The following is a 17,227-nucleotide window of genomic DNA, read 5'->3' as shown; positions in this document are numbered from 1 at the left end:
TCAGTTAAAAGGCTGTTCATTATAGCATAAATTGCAAAATGACCATGTTTGGAATGGATTTATTAATTATGGTATAAGCATATGATGGACTATTATATAGAAAATAAAAATTATGTTTTGAAGAATATTTAATGACATAGGCAAGTCCTCAGAAATAGACTTACTTCTCATTATATTAAAACATGTCTGTATGTGTGTAGGTGTACTACTGGAAAACAATAGAAGGAAACTAAATATTAATGCTAAACAGCTTTGGTGATGAGATTATAGGGAGCTATGCTCTCACCCCTGCATTTTCTTCCCTTTTCTAACTTTCTACAAGATAGATGTGGCATTGGTAAATTTGGGAAAAATCAATACATTTTATAACTTCAAAAAGTTGTGTTCCTTATGTCCATGCAAAAATCTACACATGGACGTTTATAGCAGCTTTATAGTTGCCAAAACTTAGAAGCAACTAAGATGTCGTTCAGTAGGTGAATGGATAAATAAACTGTGGTACATCCAGACAATGGAATATTATTCAACGCTAAAGAGAAATGAGCTAGAAAGCCATGAAAAGACATAGGGGAACTGTAAATGCATATTACTAAGCGAAAGAAGCCAATCTGAAAAGACTACATAGTCTATGATTCCAACTGTATGACATTCTGCAAAAGGCAAAACTATGGAAACAGTAAAAAGATCAGTGGTTGCCAGGGGTTGTGAGGGAGAGAGGATGAACAGACCGAACACATAGGATTGTTAGGGCAGTGAAAATACTCTGTATGATGCCATAATGGTGGATACATGTCATTTGTCTAAACCCATAGAACATACAACAACAAGAGTAAACTACAATGTAAACCAAGAACTTGAATGATTATGAGGTGTCAAGGTAAATTTGTCAGTTGTAAAAAGAGTACCACTCTGGTAGGGGATGTTAACAATGGAGGAGACTGTGCATATGTAGAGGTATGGGAAATCTCTGTACTTTATGCCAATTTTGTTGTGAAAGCCTAAAATTGCTCTAAAAAATAAATTCTACTGAAAAAAATCTTTTGTTCCAATGACAGAACCTCTAAATCTCTGATATGTAATTATGTATAAATACAGTAATGTGTTTTGCCAATGTCCACTTCAGGAAATGAAGACCGAGTAGACAATTTGTTTGGACAGTCTGGTTCCTCTCATGAGAGTTCCTCCATGGTGATACTGTTGAGGCAACACCATAAAGAGCTTTGAAGGAATTGTGCATGAAAGATAAGGAGATGGTAAGAGCAAAAAGTGATGAGATAGATTTTTAGAAGATGTGCACAAAATATTAATACTATGAGAACTTATAGAACAGTGCCAGTTGTAGAAAAGCCTATTTTAAAATGATATTTCTGACAGAATTCCGTTCTGATTCTCAAATGTACATGGGTGAGTGAAAAGAACATTTTGACCTAGAACTGCAGTCCATTTGTGTTCCAGATAATATATATTTTAGTTATCAAAAGACCAAAGACTTAGAAAAAAAATCTGATCATGTACTGAAGAGAAGAAAACATAGGCCAATAAAAAAATGGAACTAAAAATTAGTGTAAAAGTCTGATTTTTTTGTGCATTTAGATTACTTCACATTTTCTTGCATCGTATATGCAGAATACCCCTTTTTGTCTAGGAAAATATTTTGTATAATAAGCATAGATGAATCTATTTTGCTTAAGTGAGCACAGTGGGGAAGAGATGCCTTAAGAGAGGTTGACCAAGAAAACTTGGAAGAATGGTCCATGATTCCTTGAATAGAAAATTGTCCAAAAAGCAGGGAGCCCTATTTAGGGCTTTTCTGAATCATGTGTCATCATAACATCCAGATGGAAAAATAAGAACAAATTCTGCCCTGTAGCTTACTTCTTTTAACATAAGTCATTTAAAAAACAGAAGACAAAAAGTTATTTACTATAAAGCTATCAAATATATTTTAAATATTTTTATATAATTTTCCTATCAGGTCCCTTTATAAACAGATGTTATAGTTAAAAAATAGCTACAATCACAAAATGGCTAAATGTGAAAGATTTAGTCATTTCAACGGTACATGAAATATAATAAATCACCACTGAATAAAATATTACATGTTTTCGATTAAGTACATAGTTTCCCAAATGAAACACTGAGAAAACTCGTTCTGAATTTTAAGTGAATTATTATTAAATATATTTAATGTATGAATGTACATACATTATGTATGTATTAGGTGTTTTGGTATCCATGCATAAAGGAGCAAGTTTCATAAATGTTAATAATTTAACCTTAATCTATTTCTTGAAGAAATAATTATATTATTAACCCAATTTTGTCATTGGTTATTCTTACTACTTTCCTATATTTTTCACATTTATAATTAAAATGATTTTGGAAACAGTCTTACTGCTAAGGGATATAGATATGTTGGGAGATAATCCTCCACAGCATTTCTACATGCCTCAGAAACTGGAGGTAAAATATTTGTTTCCTGACCAGTATGGCAATGATAGGGAGTATCTCCTTCCTGAGAGGCATTTTAGGATACTAAAGTCTCCCTCCTCTCCTCCAAGGAGATTTTCTTACATCCCAAGGTAATAAAGACATGTTTTCTCCAAGGGCAAAGAATGGCAGATTGGCCATCAGCCTCTTATACTTTGGGGATTTCCTAAACTCAGTGTTCCTCCACTGTGCGTTGGGCACCCACCTGGCCTGTTCTATCTCACCCGTGGGAGATGGGGCTCAAGGGGAACCATTAAAGCATGATGCTCATGCTGTCTGCTGTACCATGAGGAATCAACTACTACATTCATATGGGCTTATTGTTTCATTACTGATCTAATTTATGAAGTGTGGCAAGTCGGCCTGGCAGCTGCAAGGCTACTTAAAGATGGCTTGACCTCTTGACAGATGAAGTCCATTTTTCCATTTATCTGGTAGAAATTAATTTATGTAGGAAGTAATGCCTAAAGTTTGTCTTTAAAGCATGACTCATATCCATTAAACATATGAAGGCAATTTTATAGTTAATAAATTTTCTAACATTCATTTAAAAATTCCTATGTCATGTTATTTAGGAGTAGCATTAATTTAGATTTTTTAACATTACAATGTTTACTGCATATAACAGGAAAGTTAGAAAGGATGTCACGTATCCAGGGGATTTGTGGATTCCCATTATAACACTGATGTTGGTTGACAAAAAGACCATCTCACTCTTTTCTATGATTAAGCAAGAAGTGCTTCAGAGCACAGACTCTGGAACAGTTTAGATCTGTATTGGTGCTCTCCACTACAGTACCACAGTTGGAGCATTGTATTGAGCATTTGAAATTTGGCTACTTGAAATTTGCATGGCCAGACTTGATATGTGCTGTAAGTGGAAAATACATGCTGGGTTTTAGACTTAACATGAAAAGAATATAAAATATCTCAATAATTTTTCTATTGATTAGATATTAAAAGGATAATATTTTAGATACATATTTTTACCTAAAATACATTATTAAAATTAATTCACTTTTTTCTTTTTTTTTTTTTACTTTTAAAAATATCTGTGCTAGGTAGCCTCTAAGATGGCTCTAATGATTCCTGTCCCTGTCACCTGGTTGTCACACCTTTGTGCAATCCCCTCCCAGATTGCACCAGCATGTGTCTGTCTGATCAAAAGAATATAGCAGAAGTGGTGGTATTTCACTTCTGAGATTAGGTTATAGACTATGGTTTCCATCTTGGGCTTGCTCTGATCACTCACTCAGGGGAAACCCTATGGAGTGGACCATGTGTCGAAGAAGTGAAGCTTCCTGGGATAGCCACATAAATAATGTTGGATGAATACACATTATATTTCTATTCAACAGTGCTAGTGTAGATTTAACATAACCACTTACTTAACTATGTGATCTTGGGCAAGTTACTTGACCTTTCTGTAACTCTGTTTTTTCATATGTAAAATGTGAATTCAATTAGTAACCTATGTATACATAAAAGTGTTTAGAACAGTTTTATATGCAAAAGTATTTAGAACGGTGTCCGGCACATCATCAGGATTCTCATTTGAGAGTGTGATGTGGTCAGGACTGTAGAGTAGTAGAGAATGTTCCATGTCTAAGCTCTACTATCACATTTCTTACACATTTTGTTGCCTCCAGCAACAAAATTCCTCCACAATAATAAAATTCATAAAATATGATCTAAAATTTCAAACAGAAAAATATCTTCAATCTAGCCTTGTAATTTTAATGGTGGTTTTATAGATGTAACCGCAACCTTCCTTGAACATATGGTTTAGAGATATTATGTAAACTTGCTGTTTAGAAATAAACTCCGTCCATCAGAAAAAAATGTATTGAAACTCTTTCAGGATATTTCTTATGTCTAAAGAGAAAGCATTTATTATTCATGCTTAATAACACTATATAGGAGGAACAAATATTTCCAAGAAGTAATCCAGAAATTTGGAACTTCATTATAACCCAAACATTACATGATTTACTGATCTATGTAGACAACGCAATCAACTACCAAATATCAGAATATATTTTTGCTGTGTTTGGCAAGAATGGCATGTTTCCTAGCTCATAAAAGGACTTAGCTATGAGGGCTGTCTTCTAAAATAACAAATTATGCTTCTAAAGCAGTATGTTTATTTCCATAAAGAACTGAAATGATTGCTTTTTATTTTAATATATTGAACATTTTTGAGATGACATAATAAAGATATATGGAAACATAACATTAATATAGGATACGCAACCAGTTATGTATATTGCAAGTTTAGTTTCCCACTCACATTTTAGTGAAAAATCACCTTCCAGCTTGTTCCCTTAAAGAGTCCTTGCCAGGGCTTCCCTGGTGGCGCAGTGGTTGAGAATCTGCCTGCGAATGCAGGGGACACGGGTTCGAGCCCTGGTCTGGGAAGATCCCGCATGCCGCGGAGCAACTGGGCCCGTGAGCCACAATTACTGAGCCTGCGCGTCTGGAGCCTGTGCTCCACAGAGAAGAGAGGCAACGATAGTGAGAGGCCCACGCACGGCGATGAAGAGTGGACCCCGCTTGCCACAACTAGAGAAAGCCCTCCCACAGAAACGAAGACCCAACACAGCCATAAATAAATTAATTAATTAAAAAAAAAAAAAAAATTGAATGCTGTTAAAAAAAAAAAAAAAAAAAATCATTAAAAAAAAAAAGAGTCCTTGCCAAATTAACAAAGCTTTTCTTTCTTAATTGTTGCTTGAGTTTTCATTTGCTGGAGCTGCATCTATAAAGCTATATTTACTGGTTGAAGGCTGGATATCTTTCTTCAGTAGAGCATCTTTATTTGCAAAGAAAGGGTACCCTAGGTACCCTTGACAAGGTTATGGTCATCTTCATCAAAACTTTTGAACTACCAATGAGAAATTAAGGATCTGTGTTCATATACTTTACTTCAATACAGAACAGTGGATGATGTCAGTGTAATAGTGGAATAAGGACCTTTGAAAATTGTCTCCTCCAAAAAGCAGTAGAGAAACTGGTTAAAAAAAAAAAAGTCAGGATTAATTTTTTCAGAATTCTGGAAATTAACCAAAGAATTGCAACAATCTGCAGAACATTTCTTAATGAAAAAGTAGCTGAATCTTGGTAAGAACAGCAAACTTTGTGGCATCTTAACTTGCTTGTATCCCCATTCTTCCAAACCCCTTCAACTCCACAGTAGCCTTGAAAACCAACAGCCCGCAATCATGGCAAAGCCAGCAGCCTAGCAGTCACAAGATGGAGGAGAAAGAAGTTGGAGTTCCTTCCAAGATCATTCTCAGAAAATTGTCATTATTTGATATGTCTGGTGACTTCCTGGAAGATTCTATTTGTAATGCTGTCTCTATTTGATCTATTTTGAGCTCAGTGAGTGGAAAATACTTGGCCTCAGAGCATTTGTCAAAAACAATGAGAGGCAATTATTTAATTTTTGTGGCTGCCTGCAGTGGTGTTTAACAGTTGGGGGGAAAAAATGGGCTAACCAAAAAGCCTAAAAGGAAAAGCTGAGGAATGAGATGTCTATAAGGACATTGAGAAGTTCCAACATATTCCTGGAAATCTAGAAGACCACATACATGTATATTACTGTGCACATGCCCAGAACTGTGTGCATGCTCAAGAAAGACCCGAGAAGTCTGTAAGCTCTCAAATCTGGTTGACTTTGAAGCGCTACATGAACAGGAAGTAAAAGCTAAGCAAGAGTTTTCAATTGCCTGGTTGAGTGTTGAAAGCATGCCTCCAAATGAACACAGAACCTCTTAACAAAGACTGGAGACTTCTTGGTTCCAGCTGTTTAAGGAAATATCTGTCCAGACATTCATTGCCCACCAAGCTAATTGAGCAGAGACTTCAATGACCACACATGACTAAGAATGCAGACTTTACAGATTTAGTTCAGAAAAGTCACTAAACAACCAGCAAAAACAAGCCCTGAGGAGGGAGGAGAATGCAACTCCCAGTTTTCAACAACAAACTGTGAGACAGGCAAAGGAACAAGAATGTCTGGCCCGTAAACAAGGGGAAAGAAAATCAATCAATAGAAACTGTTTCTGAGGAAGCCCAGACACTAGAATTCCTGGAGAAAGAATTTAAACAGCTATATTAAATACGTTTTAAGAACTAAAAGAAACTATGTTTACAAATGAAAAGGAAGTATGGAAATACTTAATAAAGTATTTTATTAAGTCTTAGCAAATAGAGAATATAAGTCAAATTTGAAAACAGGTCAATTGAGACTATCCATTGTAAGAAATTAAAAAGTATGAAGAGAAATAAACAAAGCCTCAAAGACCTATGAGACACCATCAAGCATATAATACACCCTCTTTTTTTTTTCTTTTTATTGGCCGCACCCCACCACTTGTGGGATCTTAATTTCCTGACCAGGGATCGAACCCACGGCCCCTGCATTGGGAGCGTGGAGTCTTAAACACTGCACCACCAGGGAAGTCCACCATTAAGCATATCAATATGTGAATAATGAATGCCTCAGAAGGAGAGGAGAGAGGAAAAAGTGTAGAAAAAATATTTCAGGAAATAATAGCAAAAACTTCCAAAATTTGATGAAAAACATTAATCTACACATTTAAGAATCTCAACATACTCCAGGTGGAATAAACTCAGAGATCCATGGCTAGACACATCATGATTAAACTGTTGAAAACCAACAGTTAGAGAATTTTGAAAAAGGAAGAGGAGAAAAGATTCATCATATACAAGCGTTTCTCATAAGATTAAAAGCTAATTTCTACTTAGAAATCACAGAGGACAGAAATCACTGGGATGACGTACCTAAAAGTGCTGAAAGAAAAGGACTATTAACCAAAAATTCTCTGTCCAGAAAAAAAAAATCCTTTAAAACTAAAGGAGAAATGAAGACATTTCCAGATAAACAAAAACTGAGAGAATTTATCACTACCAAACCTGCCATACAAGAAACACTAAAGGGGGTCCTTTAGGCTGAAATGAAAGGACACAAGTCAGTAACTCTATTCCATGTGAAGAAATAGAGTATCAATAAAAATAACTCTGAAAGTAAATTAAAAGAAAATTTAAATGTATGTTTTGTTTTCAATTTTTTTCTCATATGTTATTTTAAAAACAATTGCATAAAAAATAGTTACAAATCTGTGCTGATAGGCACACAATGTATAAAGATGTAATTTTTATAATAATAAAAATTTGAACCAAGGGGTAAGAAACAGAGCTATATGGGAGCCAAATTTTATATGCTATTGGAATTAAATTCATTAATCCAAACTAGATTGTTATAAATTAAGACGTTAATTGTAATCCCCAGGCTACCACTGATAAAATAACTAAATATATATATGGGTATTTCTTAAAAACCACCAGATTTCTGGTTTCTGGCATGGCATATAAGGAGTTTGGAAGTTGTCACTCTGTCCTAAAAAAAAAAGTGAAAAGCTGAACAAACTGAAAAATCAACAACTATTCTTAGATATATCAGAGAAGTGAGATCACAGGACAAACTACTGCCTCCAAAACTGGAGAGACAGACAGGCAAGTACAGAGAATCTCAATTTACCACAAAAGAAACTGCTACAAAAACCAATACCGGGGTAGACAAATCCGACCTGTAATTGATGAATTGCTAGAGGCTCAGAGTGGACAAGTCTGAGAGTAAAAAATTCCAGGGGAACTTAGTCATAGGGGGGCCCACAATTTTGTAAGTTTTACCACCAAAAACTTAACCAGACTCTCACAGTGAATATCAGAGAAAAATCCCCTCATGCTTCTGGTGGGGGGAAAGCAAAAGAAACCATTTTGAAATAAGCCAGAGCATTCTGTTCTTAATAAGACCTGCCCTCGAGAGAAACTATTGGTGTTTTATCAGGACTCACTGACCCAGAGGGATGAAAATACGCAACTAACACCCACCCTAGCCTTCCACTTAGGGAAAATACGCAACAAAAGCCCACTCTCACCTTTCCACTTGGGGAAAGGGAAATACCCAGCTTTAGCCTGCTCTGGTCTTCCACAGGGGAGAAGGGAAATACCCAACTCCAACCCACTCCAGCCATCCCATGCCACCTAAAGATGCAGAGAATGGGACTGAGAAGCATTTGTGAAGTTCACAATTCAGAGGCACAAGCTCACAAAAATACTATAACAATCATAGGACTAGAGAATGTTTCCGCTCCTACCACAGCTTACTGCCACATTACTAAAGGCCTATTCACTACAGCTCCTTTTAACCAGTACATGATGCCTAACCATCATGAAAAAAAGTATAAGGCATACTAAAAAAAGCAAAAAAAGACAACTGAAGAGACAAATCAAGCATAGAATCAGACACAGATATGGCAGCAATGTTGGAACAATCAGACCAGGAATTTAAAACAATTATGATTAATATGCTAAGGTTTCTAGTGGATAAAGTACAACTGGTGGGCAACGTAAGCAGAGAGACAGAAGCATAAGAGAAAATCTAAATGAAGTGCTAGAGATCAAAAACACTGTAATGGAAATGAAGAATGCCTTTGATGGGCTCATTAGTAGACTGGACATAGCTGAGGAAAGAATCTCTGAGCCTGAGGATATATCAATAGAACTTCCTAAAACAGAAAAGCAGTGAGGAAAAAAATATAAAACAAAATCACAGAACAGAATATACAAGTACTGTATGACAACAACAAAAGGTGTAACATATGCATAATGGAAATATCAGAAAGAAAAGAAAGAGAAGTAAGAACAGAAGCAATGGGCTTCCCTGGTGGCACTAATAATCCGCCTGCCAATGCAGGGGATATGGGTTTGAGCTCTGGTCCAGGAAGATTCCCCATGCCACAAAGCAACTAAGCCCGTGCGCCACAACTACTGAGCCTGTGCTCTAGAGCCCAAGAGCCACAACTACCGAGCCCACGTGCCACAACTACTGAAGCCCACATGCCACAACTACTGAAGCCCACGTGCCTAGAGTCCATGCTCCACAACAAGAGAAGCCACCGCAATGAGAAGCCGGCACCACAACAAAGAGTAGCCCCTGCTCTCCACAACTAGAGAAAGCCTGCACGCAGCAACGAAGACCCAACGCAGCCATAAATAAATAAATAATTACATAAATAAATACATAAATTTATTTTTAAAAAACAGAAGAAAAAATTGAAGAAATAATGATTGATAATTTCCCCCAAATTAATGTCAGGCACCAAACCACAGATCCAGGAAGCTCAGAGAACACTAAACAGGATTCTAAAAAAAAACTTCATAAGAACATCATATTCAAACTGCAGAAAATCAAAAGTAATGAAACAATCTTGAAAAAGGTCAGAGGAAAAAAATCTTACCTATCATACTTGTAGAAGAACAGAGGTAAGAATTGCATTTAACTACTCCTCAGAAACCATGCAAGCAAGAAGAGAGGAGGGTGAAATATTTAAAGCGTTGAGGAAAAAAAACCCCACCAACCAAGAAATCTGAATCCTAATATCCTTTAAAAGTGAAGGAGAATTATAGACTTTCTCAGAAAAACAACGACTGAGGGAATTTGTTCCAATAGACCTGCTTTGCAAGAAACGTTAAAAAAAGTTCTTCAGAGAGAAGAAAAATTATATGTCAGAAACTTGGAATTACATAAAGGGAAAGCAGCAGAAAAGGAATGAGTGAGGATAAAGTAAAAACTTTTATTTTCTTATTCTTAGTTAATCTTACAAATTTTGTTGCTTATAATAATAATATCAACAATGTATTCAATTATAATCTGAAAGGATCAATAAAATCTCCTAGAACTAATAAGTATAGCAAGGTTTCAAGATACAACGTTAATATACAAAAGTCAATCACTTTTATTTATACTAGCAATGAACAAGTGGAATTTGAAATTAAAGGCACAAAACCATTTACACTAGCACCAAAACAATGAAATAGGTATAAATCTGACAAAATATGTACAAGATCTATATGAGGAAGACTACAAAACTCTGATGAAAGAAATAAAAGAACTAAACAAATGGAGATATATTCTATCTTCATGAATAGGAATATATAATATTGTTTAGATGTCAGTTCTTCGCAGCTGCATCTATAGCTTTAATGCAATGCCGGTCAAAATCCCAGTAAGTTATTCCATGGATACTGACAAACTGATTCTGTGGTTTATATGGAGTGGCAAGAAACCTAGGATAGCAACATTAAAGGAGAACAAAGCCAGAGAACTGACAAGACTTACTATAAAGCTGCAGTAATCAACACAGTGTGGTACTGGTGAAAGAATAAACAAATCAGTGAAACAGAATGGATAGCCCAGAAATAAACCCATCTAAATATGGTCAACTGATCTTTGACAAAGGAGCAAAGGCAATACAATGGAGCAAAAATTGTATTTTCAACAAATGGTGCTAGAACAATTGGACATTCACATGTTAAAAAAAAAAAAAAAGAATCTAGACCCAGGTCTTAACAACCTTCACACAAATCAGCTCAGAATAGATCACAGAGTTAAGTGTAAAATGCAAAACTATAAAACTCTTAAAAGATAATGTAGCAGAAAATCTAGATGACCTTAGGTTTGATGATGAATTTTTAGACATGACACCACAGGCAAAATCTATGAGAAAAATACCTGGTGGCGCAGTGGTTGAGAGTCCGCCTGCCAATGTAGGGGACATGGGTTCGTGCCCCAGTCTGGGAAGATCCCACACATCACGGAGCGGCTGGGCCCATGAGCCATGGCCACTGAGACTGCACGTCCGGAGCCTGTGCTCCGCAACGGGAGAGGCCACAACAGTGAGAGGCCCATGTACCACAAAAAAAAAAAAAAAAGAGAGAAATAATTGATAAGCTGGATTTCATTTTTTAAAAATTGCTCAGTGAATAATATTGTCAAGAGAATGAGAAGACAAGCCACAGTCTGAGAGAAAATATTTGCAAAATATTTCCAAAGGACATACCTGATAAAGGACTTGTATCCAGAATACACAAAGATCTCTTAAAAGCCAACAATAATAAAACAAATAACCTTATTAGAAAGTGGGCAAAAGACATGAACAGATGCCTCACCAAAGAATGTGGCATGGCAAATAAGCGTATGAAAATATATTCAACATTATACGTCATTAAGGAATTGAAAATTAAAACAATAAGATACCATAATTGTATGCATATTAGAAGAGCCAAAATCCAAAACACTGACAGCATAAAATGCTGATGAAGATGCAAAGCACCAGGAATTCTCATTCATTGCTAGTAGGAATGCAAAATGATGCAGCCATTTTGGAAGACAGTTTGGCAGTTTCTTTAAACTAAACATATCCTTACCATATGGTCCAGCAATCATATTCCTTGGTATTTACCCAAATCAGTTGAAAATTAATATTCACACAAAAACCTGCATAATTTTATTCATAGTTGCATAGTTTTATTCATAATTGCCAAAACTTGAAAGCAACCAAGTTGTTCTTCAATAAGTGAATAGCAAAATGAACGGTGGTATATACAGACAATGAACTATTATTCAGTGCTAAAAAGATATGTTACACACCATGAAAAGACAGTGGTATTTTGATATTGAGGAAGCTGTACAAATTTGAGACAGGTAGTATAGTGTATGGGAAGTCTTTGTACCTTCAGCTCAAATTTGCTAACGAACCTAAAATAGCTCTAAAAAATAAAGATTTTTTTTTAAAATAAGGGAAATAAAATTGTACACTAGAAAATATCTATTTAACACAAAAGAAGGCAAAAATGGACAAATAGAGAAACACAAAAGACCTAAGACATATGGAAAACAAATAGCAAAATGGAAGATGTAAATCTTACACTATCAATAATTACACTAAATATAAATGGACTAAATAATTAAAAGGCAGAGGTTGGCAGAATGGATTAAAAAAAGAAAGCCCATCCAACTATATACTGTGTACAAGAGACTTACTTGTAGATTCATACTTCAGATTCAAAGACACAAGTTATTTGAAAGCAAAAAATAGAAGGTAGACCATGAACATAGTAACCAAAAGAGAACTGGAGTGACTACAGTAATATTAGAAAAAAAATAGATTTTAAAACAAAAATTGTTTAGAATATTATATAACGATAAAAGGGAAACTCCACCAAAAAAAGGTAACAATTATAAACACATATAAACCTTACATCAGAGTCCCCAAATACATGAAGCTAGAGCTGACAGAATTGAAAAGAAAAACAGACAATTCAACAATAACAGTTGGAAACCTCAATACTCCACTTTCTAAAAGGGATAGAACTAGACAAAAGATCCACAAGGACACAGAATACTTGAACAATCCTATAAACCAACAGACATCTGTAGAACACTCTATACTACAACAGCAGAATATATATTCTTATTAAGTGAACACAGAGCATTCTCCAGGATAGGCCATATGTTAAGCCATAAAAGTAGTCTCAAAAGACAAAGTATGTCTTCTGACCACAATAAAATAAAATTAGAAACCATTACCCCCCAAGAAATGGAAAATTCACAAATAAGGAAGGATGGTTTAAAAACATATTGGATTCTTTGAGTTTAAAATCTAACTGGGAGTCTATTGCTATATAGGATGGGGTAATGAGGAGTAATTAGAATTAAACAAGGAATAAGATTTCAGTTGAAAGGGAAAAAATATTGGAGCACTTGGAATAATCCTCTCCTCATACAGTTAAATTATTTTAATTTTCCAAACCTCAGCTCAAGAATAACATTCTCTGAAAAGCTTTCCCTGACTCCACCAATGATGATGACAAGGTTAATAATGGTAATACAAGCTGACACTTTTTTATAGCCCTTGTTATATGACAAGTATCACTCTAACCAATATAAATCTATTTCAATATTTAATCCTCCCAACAACACTAAGAGATAGTATTATTATTCCCATTTTACATGAGAAGAGGGTAAATAATTTGGCAAGGTTACCTAACTAAGAAGTGACAGAGTTGGGATTCAAATATAATGATTCCAAAATCCATGTTCTGAAGCATAACCAACTGGAGTTAGATCCATCTTATCAAGACTCTCACAGAACCCATGCATACTTCAGTTATACCATAAACTACATTACGCTGTAACAGCTTACTAGATTGTCCTCTTTCACTAATCATTCATTGATAAACAATTATTCAACCAACAGGAAATTATTGAGCACGTTCCCTGTGCCAGAAAATGTGCTTGTTCATAGAAATAAAGCCACATATGTCATATTTCATCTGTCAAAGAGTTTTAGTCTCAAGCAGAGTTCAGCAAACTATAGTTCACAGGCCAAATTCTGTTGGCCACCTGTTTTTGTAAATAAATTTTTATTGAACCACAACTGTGCTCATTGGTTTATGTAGTGCTCATTGGTTTATAAACCAATTGGTTTATATTGGTTTATCTGTAGCTTCTTTCATGTTACAACATCAGACTGGAGTAGTTGTTATAGAGACCATTTGGCAGGCAAAGTCTAAAATATTTACTATCTGGTACTTTACAGAAAAAGTCTGCCAACCCTGGTCTAAAGAATAAGACAAATAAGAAAATCATTAATTACTACCCAATAAGGTGCATGCTATGGTGCCCAAGATACTACGGGAACACAGAGATATCTAGATTAGATTATAGAGTCAGCAAAAGTTTTCTAGGAGACCTGATATCTGACCTAATTTTTGAAGGTTAATTAGTTAAAGAAGAGCAGCCAAACTTGTCAGTAAGGCCAGACAGTGAAGTTTAGCAGTGATCCAGGGAGCTAGGAATAAAGAGGGTAAATATGTTTAGGAAATATTAATTACTTCTACATAACTTATGAAAATATATCTTTAATTTCTTCATTCCCACTATCTGGCACAACTAATGGTGCATATAGTTAAACTCACTAAATATTTGTTATCAGAAAATATTAAGTCCTAAGTAAACAATGTTTACTGAAAAGGGGAGAAAATATTTGCCTTCTATTAGTCCCTAAAATCACTAAACTATAAGAATCCCGATTTTTTCACCCACTGCCTTAGAGTAAAAAAAAACAAAAACTACCACATTTTCATTGTTTTCAGTTGTAGAGACGTATATAACATTTAAGAATACAGTTTTACAAATGAGAAATGGTTGCAAAATGCTGTACCTGGAAAATTCATAGGCAGTTCAAATGGTTGTGGAGCCTCACAACCTTCAATGTGCTCACAAATTTCAGCTATGATCTTCTTAATTTGGAGGCCAGTAATTTTAATCACTTCTCCTGTTGACAAACAGCATTCATTTCCAAACATTTCATAAATAGAACCTGAAAAAAAACAAGAAAAACAGTTTTTTAAAAAAGAATTCAATAATGAAGAACAAATTAGGAGTCAAAAGTCTCATACGAAGTGTTTTTATTCAGTTCCTCTCAGATACCTGCTAAACAGGAATTTAATCAAGCTTGGCAAAATATACAGCATGTACCAGGAAAAATATTAGATTTTCACTTCATCCCCTGGGCAAAGTGTAAACAATCTTATTTTTGTTATTATTGTAAATTGAATTTATGGTCCTCAGCACCTTTAGCTCATATTTCCAAGGTCAAGCTACAACCATGTCTTCCCCTGCTGGGATTTATGATCTTTTTTTGGCTACGTCATAGAATTAAACTCACATGAGTCAACAATGATCTGAGTAAGTACTGCAAACAAGGTTGTAATACAATCTAACATCCAAAGACAGAGCATTTGTACACCAGGGCTTCATATTAAGAGCACCATATCTATTTATAAGACCTAGTTCTCTTCATCATCATGAATATAACATTTTGTCCATTTTATCTCTTGTTTTTGACAAGCTGGAAACAACTCTCAACATCTTTATGGCAATAGGGGGCAGACAAACCCAGATAAACCGAAAAGCTTCATTTTAGTTCAGGATTTTAGTCTCCTTCCTCAAAAACCTTTTATCATAGATGTCAAAGCTAAATTTTTCATCCATTTATTTCCCTTTTATATCTCCTGATGGAGGAACACTGAGCAGTGAAATAACCGAAATATTAGCAACAGGAAAGAGGAGAAGCAAAAGTTCTGGGTAATCTAGCCCCAGTAAAAAGGAAACAACCCCAAAACTACATCTCTGGGATATTATTGCTTTACAATAAAGCAGTAAACTAGAGGCTGATGTAAATAAACATTGCAGAACTGTGGGATATGAAACATATCAATTTTTCCTTGCTTCCAATATGATTTATACCCTCTTTACCACACTAAAATATAAATAATATGAGCACAAGATTTTAGGTTTGTTGGTTGGTTTTCTGAATTCTTCTGTTGAAACACCTCTTCACAGAATCATGCCTGATATGTAGCAAGTACCTGAAATATTTTTATAGCATTAATGGTTATCATAAAAGTTATTAAGCCCAGCATTCAATTTAGCTTTAAACAACTCTGTGGTTTTATCAGAGTCTCTACAGAGAGCAGGGGGCACACGCAAATTAAAACAATTTAAGGAGATTTTAATAAAGGGACAATTTACACACAGGCACAGACAGTTCTAGGCAACACAAGAACATAAATGTCCTGATCTCACTCTTTTTCCTCCATTGGATCATCTGCCAGGGCACCCCACTGCCCCAATTCAGCCAGAAGCCAGAGGACAATGGAGCTGCTGACTCCACAGAAGTCAGCCTCCCAGGCAGAGTGGAAATGAAAATTAGCACACCAACCTTACTGTCTATTATTTAATGAGGATCATTTTTGCAGACATGCTAGTATATGAGGTCTTTGTATACTTCTAAAGTCCCTCCTTTTCTCATACTATTGCCTTAACTACACATGCGTTCATACTTTTTATTAACTCCAATACATTGTGTTGTCAGCCATCTCAAATCCCTCATGGAAAAAACTGGTCTATTAAAAAATAATAATAAATCCACAGTGACATTTGCTTCCAGTGAACTCAGAATAATTATTTTCTATGATCCTCATTCGGAAATTAATCACATAGTAACATTTTACTTCTACAGTATTATCTCATCCTGTACTTAACCTTTTATGACTTTAGTTTCTGTTACTCCCAATTCAATTTTAAGCTTCATGAAAAAAAATATTGCGTTATATTATTGCATAACTACCAACACATCAACCTCCCTTCTTCATTCACTCAGCAAACTTTAATGAATACCTACTATGTGTCAGACATTGCAATTGGCAGTAGTACAAAATGTATAGGCCTTCCCCATAGAAGCACTGTTTTATTCAATTTTAAGCTTCATGAAAAAAAATATTGCGTTATATTATTGCATAACTACCAACACATCAACCTCCCTTCTTCATTCACTCAGCAAACTTTAATGAATACCTACTATGTGTCAGACATTGCAATTGGCAGTAGTACAAAATGTATATGCCTTCCCCATAGAAGCACTGTTTTGAAGGGAACAGACAGTAAGCAGACAATTGAAGCAGATTATGAGAAAGTTATAATATAGAAAATACAGGGCATTGTGGGAGTAAATTGGAGGCATTTAATTAAGCAATTATATGGGAAAGAGATTAGGGAAAGATGTGTGGAGGAGATGACAGCCGAGCTGAGTTTTAAAGGAAGCATCACAAAATGTTAGGACAGGCAGAGGATATAGTATTTGAAAAGGCAGTGAGATGCAAAAGAGTCTGATACATTCTGGAAACTTCACATAATTTGTTATGTCTCAAATATAAAGTAAGAAATGGGAACTGGTAAGAAAGGAGACTGGAGAAATAGAGGGAATCCGGATCGTGCAGTGTCTTTATAAAATTACCAATAAAC

At 35.2% G+C, this 17,227-nt stretch overlaps 1 protein-coding gene across 4 annotated transcripts in view; it reads right to left on the bottom strand.

Moving 5' to 3' along the window:
* Nucleotides 1–17,227, bottom strand: part of THEMIS (thymocyte selection associated) — a 203,454-nt gene that overhangs the window by 153,607 nt on the left and 32,620 nt on the right. For all 4 annotated transcript variants that reach the window (XR_004352617.1, XR_004352615.1, XR_004352616.1 and 1 more), the window contains exon 2: nucleotides 14,583–14,741. Coding sequence is in view for 1 of the 4 variants with exons in the window: in XM_032651874.1 (XP_032507765.1) it covers nucleotides 14,583–14,741 (159 nt within the window). In the remaining 3 variants the exon portion in view is untranslated. The remainder of the gene's footprint in view (nucleotides 1–14,582; nucleotides 14,742–17,227) is intronic.

This window comes from Phocoena sinus, chromosome 12 (assembly GCF_008692025.1).
Source record: "Phocoena sinus isolate mPhoSin1 chromosome 12, mPhoSin1.pri, whole genome shotgun sequence".
Lineage (NCBI taxonomy): Eukaryota > Metazoa > Chordata > Mammalia > Artiodactyla > Phocoenidae > Phocoena > Phocoena sinus.
This window is presented reverse-complemented; position numbering and strand designations above follow the sequence as displayed.